Source organism: Triturus cristatus, chromosome 3_1, assembly GCF_964204655.1.
Source record: "Triturus cristatus chromosome 3_1, aTriCri1.1, whole genome shotgun sequence".
In the NCBI taxonomy this organism is placed as follows: Eukaryota; Metazoa; Chordata; class Amphibia; order Caudata; family Salamandridae; genus Triturus; species Triturus cristatus.
In genome coordinates, this window is record NC_140583.1 from 1,108,354,810 (window position 1) to 1,108,367,159 (window position 12,350).

General features: G+C 45.6%; 1 protein-coding gene across 2 annotated transcripts in view; it reads right to left on the reverse strand.

The window, feature by feature from the left end:
• Positions 1–12,350, reverse strand: part of EPB41L5 (erythrocyte membrane protein band 4.1 like 5) — an 851,839-nt gene that overhangs the window by 235,494 nt on the left and 603,995 nt on the right. For both annotated transcript variants that reach the window (XM_085645978.1, XM_085645979.1), the window contains exon 18: positions 361–455. In XM_085645978.1, the coding sequence (XP_085502104.1) occupies positions 361–455 (95 nt within the window). The remainder of the gene's footprint in view (positions 1–360; positions 456–12,350) is intronic.

The following is a 12,350-nucleotide window of genomic DNA, read 5'->3' on the forward strand; positions in this document are numbered from 1 at the left end:
TAGTCCCAAAAAATATTTTTATAGTTTTAGGTATATGCATGACATAAAACAAAAGGAAACAAGCACGCGCACGCCTCGCGCTGAAAGTTACTCGCGCTCTGCTTAATGACTGTTTGAAGCACACTCGTGCTAGTGGCACCACCCGCCTTGCGAGAGTGAGCAACAGCCAATTAGCATGCGTGCTGCTGCTCGCTCCCGCAAGGTGGATGCCGCCACAAGCACGAGTGTGTGCTTCAAAAACAGCAGAGCGACGGCTAAAGGTCCTCCCATGCAACTCATGCGCGCTGCGAAGGCGAGACCTACAAATGGCAGGTTTGACTACTGCAACTAGTGAGTAAACAAAAATGCTAGTAAAATTACCTGTTTGTTAACATTAATGTTTACATTCAAACGAGCAGCAACTTGAACAGCATCAGTTTCAAGATTTTTCAGCTTTACTGTTGGGTCTTCAAACACTGCAAAGAAGACAATTAACATTCTGTTAGGGCTACACTGGATCCTTGGACTGGGTGAATATGTCTGGTGTTGTGCAAGTTGCTGTGTCACTGCTGTGTATTAAATTAACATTTAACTCAAGAAAGTACAAAAAACAAAAAAAAATGCTTTCTGTTAGGGGCAGGATGCATATCTTGGACACTGATTTACACATGAGAGCACTCCACCATCCCAGAACAGTGGATTTGAAAATCAAGAACTGTTTTGCAAGATTACAAATACATTGTTGAACATAAATGTTTCAGCCCTTTCACAAGTACAACTTTAGATCTGAGCCTATGAAGTAAACGTTTAAAATAGATAAAACAGGGGCATAAAGTAAACTCTGGGTAACCTTTACGATGGGAGGTTGGCATAGTGCTCAAAGGTCTTTTGCAAATGCAGCAAATAGGCACAGCAAAGCTCACACAGTCCAGAAGGCCTTGCATTTATGTCAGGGATCACAACACAAGTTTGTATATGCAAGCACAGCTCAACCAGCCCTTCACCTCTACAGAAGGAGGTGAAATATGAAAAAAGAAGCCATTAGCTTGGAATAAAGGAGATATTGGTGGAGGTGTAACATTCCTCATTTGGTGTTGTCGGGTTCTAAACTGAGACAATGTGATTATCAGATAAGCTGCAAAATTATGGTTACCGTAAGCAATATTGTCGGTCCACAGCGTGAGTCTATTGTAGATTTACAAGCTATGCATACGGGACACTCGACGTTCCTAAAGTAGAGGTAGCCGAGAAGGAGAATTAAACAACAACTTACTTACATTCGGTAACGCCTTATCTGGTACAGACTATATCTAGTCGCAGATTCCTTACCTTTGAATTTAGCAGGCATCAGACTGGATCTAGACCCCCTGCGTGCCGGTAGGTGACATCGTTTGACTCCACAAGTGGCGTCATCCACCGCACCTTAATAGATGCCACCTAGGCGCGCTGACGTCAGTATCTTTTCATGACTTTCTATGCCAGAAGCGTGAAGCCATAGAGAACACTAACCACTCGTGTGGAAAACTAGGGCCCTGAAGGGGATCAGCCAGTCCCCCAAAATCCACTCACAGAGAGGGAGGATGGGTGAGTAGGTAAGGAATCTGCGGCCATATATAGTTTTTACCAGATAAGTTGTTACTGAAGTTAAGTAACTTGTTCATTTGATAGAGACTTATAGCCGCAGATTCCGGACCTTTGAATAGATACCTAAGCAATACCATCCCTGGTGGTGGGTCTGGTGATCAATTAAAAAAACAATATTTGCAAGACCGAACGGGCAAAGTACCCATTCATATGGACCGAACAGTCCACACAGTATTTGGTGAACGTCTGCAGGGGGGCCCACGTTGCTGACTGGCAGGTGTCCAGGATCAAAACTCTGCGAGCCAAGACAATGGTTGCAGCTTTAGAGCTCTAGTGGACTGAGCATGCAAACCTTCTGGAGGATGCTTCTCGGCCAACACGTAACAGATTTTAATGCAGAGCACAACCCATCTGGAGATACTCTGCTTCTGCACAGCCAGGCCTTTCATGAAGAGTTGGTCGCCCAGCCGGAACTCATGTGTGGTCAAGGTAGAAAGACAAAGCTCTTTTTGGCTCCAGGCAATGGAGTCACTCCTCTTCCTTAGAGGGATGTGGAGGAGCGTTACAGGTAGGCAGTGTGATGGATTGGTCATGTGAAATGGGGTAACCACTTTCAGTAGAATAGAGGCCATTGCGTGAAGCACCACCCTGAAAGAATAGACTGATAAGGCCGGATTGATAATAAAGCCTGCAACTCACTCACTATACGGGCAGATGTTATAGCCAACATGGAAGGCTATTTTAAGCATCAAAAGCCTGAGGGGATAAATATGGAGGGGCTCAAAAGGAGCACACATCAAGAAAGTTAACACAAGATTAAGGTTCCAATGAGGCATGATCAATAGTGAAGGAGAGAAGAGATTAACAGGACCTTTTAAAAACGTATAAACAATAGGGGATCTGAACAGAGCGGGTTGGTCAGGTAGCCGCAAAAAGTGCAGACCGATATCCTTTAAGAGTACCCACAGCTGAGCCCAGCTGGGTAAGGGAAAGGATGAAGAATAACATTTCAGAAGGTGGGGCAGAAAGGGGATCATGTTTTTTTCTGCTCACCATGCCAACTGTCTTGGTGGAGGGACGTCTGGCTGCCAAGATGATGTTACAATCTTCGGGAGGAATGTTGAAGGGTGTCAACTGGCGCTGCTCAATCTCCAAGTGAGAAGACGGAGACTGGACAGGTTCGGGTGGAGGACCCTCCCTCGCTGCTGCGACAGAATATCTTCCCAAAGGGACAGCCTGATCGGAGGATCAGTGTCCATGTTTAGTAGCTTGGGATACCAGATTCCCTGTGTACAATGCGGAGTCACAAGGAGGAGTCGGACCAGGTCGTTTATGATCTTCTTGAGAACTCTGGGCAGGAGTGGTATGGGCAGAATGCCGTACAGGAGGACTGTACTCCACTTCAGATGAAAATTGTCTCAAGAGGGAGAGCGGTACAAAAGGGGGTGGTGATGGACGGAGCATCAGAACCAATCAAACACTCACACCCAGTCAACAGATCTGGGTTTGATCCATCACCGTTCTTTAGCCCACTCTGCCACCCCAGTTCAGACATGGCCATATGCAAATCAGTCTGACCCTGTGCCTCATGGGAACAGTCCAGCCCGAACTGCCAAGCCATGCCTTCCCTGGACCGGAAACAAGCTTCCTAGGACCGGTGTCTGGCATTTCAGCCGTCTTCAGCCAGGCTTGCTTGAATCCAGTGGCAAAGTGAGCAAGGGACTCGCGTCTGAGCATACCCTGCCAACTTATGGCGAACAAAGCGGTACAAAAGGGGGTGGTGATGGATGGAGCATCAGAACCAATCAAACACTCACACACAGTGAACAGATCTGGGTTTGATCCATCAAACGATGGATTTAGACCCAGATCTCTGTACTGGGGTGAATGTATGACATTGTTCTGCATTCTGGCCATCAATTGTTGTTTTTGCATTTGTCATCCCGAGTGGGACGGGTATGCTCAGACGTGAGTCCTGTGCTCTCCATGCCACTGGAATCAAGCTATCCTGGCTGAGGAGGGGTGAAACCCGTCCTACGATGCTTGTTTCCAGTCCAGAGAGGACCTGGCTTGACAGTTCGGGCTGGACTGTTCCCATGAGGCACAGGGGTGAATACATGACATTGTTCTGCATTCTGTCCATCAATTGTTGTTTTTGCATTTGTCAAGAGAGAGAGAGCGCCTTGGAAACTCTACCAAGAACGCGCAATGTCAGCAGTTTTGCGCGTGGGAGGCAAACAGATCGACCCAAATCTCTCCCCACTGTTGAAAGAGACTTTGGGCCACCTCCAGGTGGAGACGCCATTCGTGATCAGCTAGGCTTCGACAGCTGAGTTTGTCCATTCTGGCGTTCACAGAGCCTGCCACAAGTTGAAGCACAAGGGTTAGCCCCTGTTGTTCCAGCCATATCCACAGAAGAAGGGCCTCTTGACAAAGGGTCATGACCCCACCCCGTCCGTTTGTTGTTTGGTACCACATGGCAATGGTGTTGTCCATTAAACTTCCCTTCTTTTGGTCGGAGAGCACGTAGCTCCAGCAGGTTGATGCGGAGTACGTAATCCGCGGGAGGCCAGAGTTTTCGGATCGCCACTTCTCCCAGATGGCCGGCCCATCCCAGGAGTGACTCTTCTGTCACAACTTTCAGATCTGGTTTGGGAAGGGAGAGGATGCTGCCTCGGACCCAATCGTTGTTTGTGAACCACCAGTGCAGATCTTTCGCAGTTCCCTTCAAAATCAGAATCAGGTCGGAGAGGTTCCCATAATGTTGCTCCCATTGAAACTTCAGCTCCCACTGCAGAGCCCGCATATGCCATCAGGTAGGAGTTACCAGAAGGATGCAAGAGGCCATGAATCCCAACAGCCTCAGGGCCTGCTTCACTGAAATCCAGAATAGAGACTGCAACATCGGTATCATAGCCTTAATACTCTGGACTCGCCGCTCGTGAGGATAAGCCTGAAACTGCACTGTGTACAGAACAGCTCCAATGAAAGGGAGTCTGAGAGGGAGTCTGATGTGACTTCAGCATATTGATAGTTAATCCCAGCGAGTGCGGGAGGTTCGCCGTAGTCTGGAGGTGGGAGACGACAGCATGGGGCAGGTCCGCCTTCAACAGCCAGTCATTAAGATAGGGAAAGACTTGCACCCCTGATCTCCGTAGATGAGCTGCAACCACGGTCATCACCTTGGTGAGCATCCAGGCGGGCGCCAGTAATTGAGGGTGATGGGGGGCCATAGAAAGGCCCAAGGACTTGGTCGTAGCCCGACTGTACTTAAAAAGCTCCAGCACCAAATTTGCTTAGTCTCCAAAGAGAAAGTTGCCATTAAAGGGCATCCTCGATGGACAAGAGAGTCCGAAACTCTTTGACGAGGACTTCTTGTGTCGCTAAACAGAGTGCCCTGAAGATTTGGATTGGGACGAGGATCTTTGACTCCGACATCGCTTTCAGGAAGATGAACGTCGCAGCGGGACCGCTCCCGCAAGGTCTTGTCATTCGTGGCATGGCAGTCAGAACCCAACTTCGGGTTGTAGTCGCGCTTGAGGCACCCCAGGAATAAAAGATGTAGGGCCGTCACCGACATCAGTCTATGACAGGCTCTGCATGGCTTGCAGCCGGCTTTCCCGGAGGACATCGCTGTCACACTAGGAAGAAGAAAAAAAAATAACAAAGTTGGCAAAGTCAAACAAAATCCAGCCAAACAGTGACTGAAGGGGGTAGCTCTTCTCTGGATCAGTTATGGTTGGCACAGAAAGAAAACAACAGACGTCAAATCAGCTAGGTGGCACCTATACAGGTGCCGTGGACGTCATTTCCAGCATGGATGACTCCTGCAGAGTCGACACTACCACCAACCGGCATTCAGGGGTACTGCTCACGAAAAATCTTTCGGATACAGTCTGACACCTGGGGAAATTCAAAGGTAAGGAATTTGCACCTAGAAATCACTTTCAGATCAAAGTTTACCAACTGTGTGACCAACTAATCCCTATTTTGTGCACTTTTTCAATACATAAACAATAACCTTGTAGGTCTAATTGAGCCACAGATCTACCCACCAAAGTACATCAGTCACATGGGGTTGGGATAGTGGGACACTCAAAATAATAGGTTTCTAATGGATTTCGAAATCCAATATATTCTTCACATACATTGGTACAATAAATGATAGTGCAGACTGAGCAATGGGCAAAAAGTGCTCAGTGACCACTAACATCGTGCCTCGTCCACTGAAGGATCTAGCACAGAAAACTGTAATGCATGTAAAAGAATTACATTAATGATCACGGCTTCACAGTGCATCAATTGCCTCTTGCCCACTATGCGACTACCCTTCCTGTAGAAAAAAATTACACTAAATACAAACACTGGGTACCAGTGCGTTCCTCAGTCCATAATCAACTTTGTACAACATAGTCCTTTGTTTTGCTTCTGTCCAAACGCATACACATTCAGTCTTGAAAAATCAGTAGGATAAGGACATCTATCAAAGTTCACATGTTGCAGAATTCCTTAGTACATCGTCATCATTTAGTCCCAGGTCCACTGTCCTAAAGTGGTCTATGGATTTACGTTCACTTCTCATCAGTGTGTGTTGATGTTGCCTCTATTTGAGTCCAATTGTAGGATTTCCACCGTTTGCCATTTAATGTCATCTGCATGGTGTTTAAAGTCCTGAATGAATGTGACAAGAGGAGCCACATCCGCCCTCAACTGAATCCTATTCTGATGCTTGTCATTTGGGCAGTTTTCCCTACATAAAGCATATTGCATGGACACAATTCCATATACTACAATCTTAGTCTTATACTTCAAGTGTGCTGTCAATCTCTAAGTCCTAATGAATATCTCCAGAAGTGTTGTATGGAAATCTACATGTTTTGCAATTACCACACTTGAAATGGAATACAATAGGTGAACGGCCTCAATGTTGAATAATTGTTTAAATCCGTGTTTGTTCTTTTAGTGCCTGACCAAGTCTCTAATGTGCTTACTTAGTCTACAGAAAATAAGGGACTGCTATTCTTGATGCCCCCTAATAAATTCCAGTGTCATTTTACTATCTTCTGAATCTGGTTACTGTCAGGGTTAAATGTGGATACCACAATTAAAGCTTCCATTTCAGTTTGTTACTCTCTGGGAGTTAGTAAGGTTTCTCAAGGGCAGTACCATGCTGTCTTTAAGGCAGCCTGAACAATTATTTTTGGAGTAGCCCATCTCAAAAAGTTTCATCCTTATATAGAGGCTTCACTGAAGAAGCCCTCCTTGTTTCTACGGCTTCTGTATATATGCAGAAACGGTCAGAAGTGAAGACTGTCTCTAAATCCCCTAGAATGGTAATTGCTATATAGCAGGGAGTTTCTATCTGTTGGGTTACGGTATAAGGTTATAAATAAATTACATCCTTGAGTTTTACCAAGAGATGAGAATAATTGATCTCCACCGGATTACAAGAAAACTTATGATCACTGACCTATTAAGCAGTGCCGTGAATGACTCCAATTTACTTTCTGATCCATGCCATTCCATTAATGGATTTACATAATCGGTGCCAAAACGTTACGGGGCCTAGAAGGATGGCGGGCGGACTTGCGTCCTTAAGTCCGCCCGCCATTCCTGCGGAGCTGGGACCGTCCTGCATAGGTGCGCCGGTCCCGCCCGCCGTATTAGGATACGCCCGACACACTGGCGGGCGCATCCTGGTAGGTTAACATTGCGGACGGTGATGCTTGCTGCAGCACCGTACGCAATGTTAAATTACCATGTTTTGCACTGCGATGCCCAACGTGGCAGGCACCGCACGGTGCCTGCCACCTTGAGCATGGCAATGTAGGGGGGTACCATAGTTACCCCACAAATGCAGCCACCCACCCCTAAACCCCCCGGGGTTCCGCAACGGGCTCCGTGGCAAAACACCGTAAGCCTGATGCCGCCATGGAAAATCCGGTTAAAGCTGGCATCCTAATAAGGTGGACGGTGCCTGCTAGCCACCTCCACCATTTTGGGCTCCCTGGACCATCCGCCAGGAAATCAGGACGATTGCTGGCAGCGGGCGGTCTTCGCGTCCGCGGCGGACGCATTCATGTTCTCACCGCCATCCTAATCTGGCGGTGGGAAGTATCCATTAGATGGCGGCAGGACCGCCACCGCAGTGCCGGTGGTTGCCACCGCCGGCCCTGCGGTGGCGGTCCTTCCGCCATCCTAATAGGCCCCTAAGTTGTTTATGTATGGATTCTCTGTCCAAAAGAAGGTTCTTTCCTCTAATTTTGCAACAAAGATTTGGCATGTCTGGCACAAAACATACTCCAATAGCCGTTTTATTTGTCTGGAGATAAAATTCATTCTTAAACATAACATACTTTTGTGTTAACGCCATCTCTGACAGCTGTACTATGAATTCAATCAATGCCTACCATTAATATTTGAAGTGAGAGTCCGATAGATCGTGCCTATACAGCATCTTGTCCTGAGTTTCTAAAATCAGTACTGTTTTTCATGCAAGATCGAGCCGTTGGTGCAAGGGGTTTTAGGAAAACATCCGCATTTCGACACAATGGTTCACATACCGAACTGTAGATCAATACAATGGGCTTTCCGGGACGGTTGGTAATGTCCATGTGTATTTTTGGGAGTGCATGGATCACTGGCATTCTAGGGTGTGTAGTGTTCAAAATCTCAGTCTTTCTTATTCTCTCATCTCATATGTAGCCCAATCATGATTTTTTGCACCTCTTTGTGCCCGGTCCACTGATAATTCCTTTTAATAAAGTTAATTTTGAAATTGGTTTTTGATTTAATTCTCATATTGCTCAGTTTTTTTTAATCAAAACGGTGGCCTTCTGAGTGCGGTGTGGAAGGGACTCCACTTGTCAAACACTCTCAGGTCTTTGAACATGATGGAGATGATATTAAATGGCAAGTGGTGGAAGTCCTGTAACTGGACTCATGTGAAGGCAACATCAACACACTACTAACAAGTAAATGTCAATTGATAGAGTACTTGAAGACAACAGAACCGAGGCTAAATTCTGAGGACAAACTAAGGAATGCTGCAATGCTTGGACATGGATAGATGTACTCATCTTATTGATTTCCAGGACAGCATGTGTGCACATGGAATATAGAAAAACAAGTGTCTACATCCTACAGAGATGGACCTATTTATTCATATATGTAAAAAAAAAAAAAAAAGAAAACATTTTTATGTATTGTAGAGGGATTTCATGAACTTTGTGTAATATATGTAGGGCTGGTTTGGGTGGTGGCCAGAGTAAATTATGGTGGAGCATGAGGTCCTGTAATTCTCTAGATCACAATATACTGTATCCATCAATGGATGAGGCAGGTTTCCAATGGTCTAATGTACCCCTTCTGTTCACAGACCGGTTAGGTGACTGGTAATACATCCCTGAATATACTGAATCCATCAGTGGATAATGTGGGATGCTGCAGTGATCTGATGTATCCTTTATGTTAACAGTAGATCCCTGAATTTTTGCACTGGTGCGCCTACTCCACCCCAAGATGACAATGGTATTCAGTGTTCTAGTGTTTCTGCCGCAGAAAGAAATACATAGTAGCGGGTGAGGATGCACAGATCCCGCTAGGGAGTGTTTGGCTACACTGTATTCTTAAGTGCCTGAAAGCTTGTGAGCACACACGCTTTGGGAAGTTCCATTCACAAAGTGCGTGCACAGAAAATTGACCGCTTATATTAAGAGTTGCACTACGGGTGTATTACTTAATATTGGGTAGTTCACACAGCATATCTACCCATTTTTATTTTTAACCTTGTAAATGCGCCTTGTGCACATACTGGACAGATAGACAGATTAGTGCTGGCGTTGGTGTGATAGTACAATTAAGTAAGGAGTGCTCCGTTGAAAGATGCTTATGTCACCTGTGGGCAGTTTCACTATAGGTGCTCCCACAAAATGCCAGGTACTTGACCCAATCTAGAAGAGAAGTACTGGCTTAGTGGTCCCATGCCGTACTTAATTTGCATTGTTCTGCACGAGTGCATTATGATCTTTTGTTGGTTGGTAGCCTATTATTATCCCACTGGTGGTGCCATTGAGGCAGCAACGTGCTGAGCCCATACATGCGTCCCTCCTAGGATGCTTGGGTTCAGATGACAGAAATAGTAATCAACTGGCAAGCAGTTAAGGAAGAGCTTCTGGATTATTTGCAGATCCACACCAGGCGAAGAGCATGGAGTCATGAACTGACTCGGTTTAGAAGTAAATCTACTTTAACCAAGGTATATCTTCATCCCAATTCAGACTAGCTACTAGTACAATTAATGTGGATTAGAAACTAAAGGCCTTGTTCCTTTATCTACAGATGACTGGACAAATGATGTTGTCCTAAAGAGAGACTGCTTCATTCCAGTAGGGTCGAAAAACTGAAACAGTCATGGTTGCCATTTTTTGTACTTATGTCAAACTATGACTCGAATAGTAGACTTTGCATGAAGAGGATGTACAATATCATTAAACCTCGAGATTGCTCTGTATATATGTAAATATTTAAGTATCTATAACGCACTGAGCACTTTTTGCACCTTGCGCTGTCTGCACCAGATCATGTATTGTAATAAGATATGTGAAGAACACAGTACATTTCAAAATTCATGCGAAGCTTAGTCCACGCAAATGTGAATGATATACTTAGATGGGTAATTCTGTGAATGAATTAGTTCCACTTGACTATTGTTTATGTTGCAACTAGATGACCCAAGATCCGGTCTGGGTATAAGGGTCTACCCTTGTTATATGGGTTCTGCTTTACAATACGTTTAATAAAAGTGTTGAAGGAAGCCTACGTCGATATATATGAGTGACCTTGATGCAGAGAGTTAAGCCAGCCCCTACAGTGCAGATAAAGGGAGGGGGAGCTTCTAGAAGCCTCTCTCTGTGTTAATAAGAGAATAAAGACGGAGGCCTCTTGGCATTTTGTCTGGAATTCTCTTTAGGGGTGGATGCACCACCTAGAGACCTTCCCGGTTGAGGAGTTCCTGCCAAGACTGCCACCGGGTTCCCCAGTTTTGCTGGCAGAATGATGCAAGACAGACAACTGGTAATGTATTTCATGTTCTCATTACTTCATTCTTGTGTATATGCAGTTATTTTCCTATGCATTTATTCTCATGTATCTAAATTCATTATATGCATTTATTTTAAAAATGCATTATTGCTATTCGATAATGGGAACTTGCTGCAATAAATATTTCTCTTAATTTGGCAAATGAGTGTTGAGCTCCATTTATGTTAAACCTTGGTATTCTCTAAAGGGGTATAGAGTCACCATGCACCCACAGAAACACCCACTCACACATCTATGCACAGTCACACACACCCTACCCACACAAACACTCAGGCACCCATACAGATACTCAGACAACCAATCAATAACCCATATAGACACTCATATAGCTATTCACAAAACCATGTAGCCACTTATACACCAACACACAGACACAGACATTCACACAGTTAAGTCACTAGTCTGCAGTAAGATACATTTAATGACTCACTTATAGAGTCAGTTACGCACCTAGAAAATCATCCATTCACACACTTGTACACCCACTCATTCTTCAACAGGCCTTTCCCTATATATATTAAACATATTAAAACTTTACAGAAACACAGACTCACTAGATGACGTCATCAGTGATGTAATCAGTGATGTCATCAGTGATGTTATTTGAGAGGTCATCATGAGACCTTCGCCATTGAGACTCCCGGGGCGGTTGCCTATCGGAGTGAGCTTCTCTTTGGTAGCTTGTGGCTAATTGCTTTTTTGCACATTTAGCGCGCTGTTTTAAAAATCTATTTTAAACTTAATCTGTACTGTGTTTTGTGTATTGTATTGCGGGACAGACGCACTGGTACGGCGGCCATCTTTGGTGAGGAAGGCTTGCTAGTCGGCGGACTAGGCTTGCTGCCTCACGGGCGGGAAGTATAAAGTAAGACGGGGATGGCTCCGCGCAGCGGACGCGTAGAGCGGACGCACCTCTCCCGCGCCAAAGGAGCACCTAAGGAAAGCCCGTCTGCGACCGTCAGCGTCCCGGATGCGGACGGGTTGGAGACCCTGAGACACTATGCCACGGGGGAATCAAAGACTACACCGCCTTACAGCTATTAGCTTTAAGACCGCGTATTAATAGTGGCTGCAGTATCCATGACCTCTCCTTTCGGGGTAAATATCCTTGCACTGGCAGTGGGTGGTCATTGAAGGGTGGGTGGACGGAGACAGACCTCGCAAAGCCCAGCCAACATGTAATCGCAACTACGGTGCGGAGTTCAGCTGAACGCTTTTTCAGCTGCGCCCTTTTGAACACTCGGTCTGCGAGCAAACATGCTTTCTCTCTGACTTTAATCCCGCCTGCCTTTTCCTGACAGAAACGTGGCTTGGCGAAGCATCAGGCCCAGATGTAGCAAATGCCCTGCCCTCTAATTACTTTATGCTAAGGAAAGACCGGAGCAAAGGCAAAGGAGGGGGAGTGGCACTGGTGATTGACAGACGCTTTGAGTGTTCCATCATACCCACTGAAGACATTCTTGGGGTTGAAGCATTGGGTTTTTGTCTAACACTTTCACCCGCTCAATCTTGCGCGGGTTTGTTGGTTTACAGACCCCCAGGTCCTATTGGATCATTTAACGAGGAGTTGGACGCAGTGATCTCGGTTATGAGTGTTCAATTTAAGCATTTCATTCTTCTGGGCGATTTTAACGTTCACTTTGATAATGCGGATGCTGCAGATACTATCAAAATTTTAGATATTA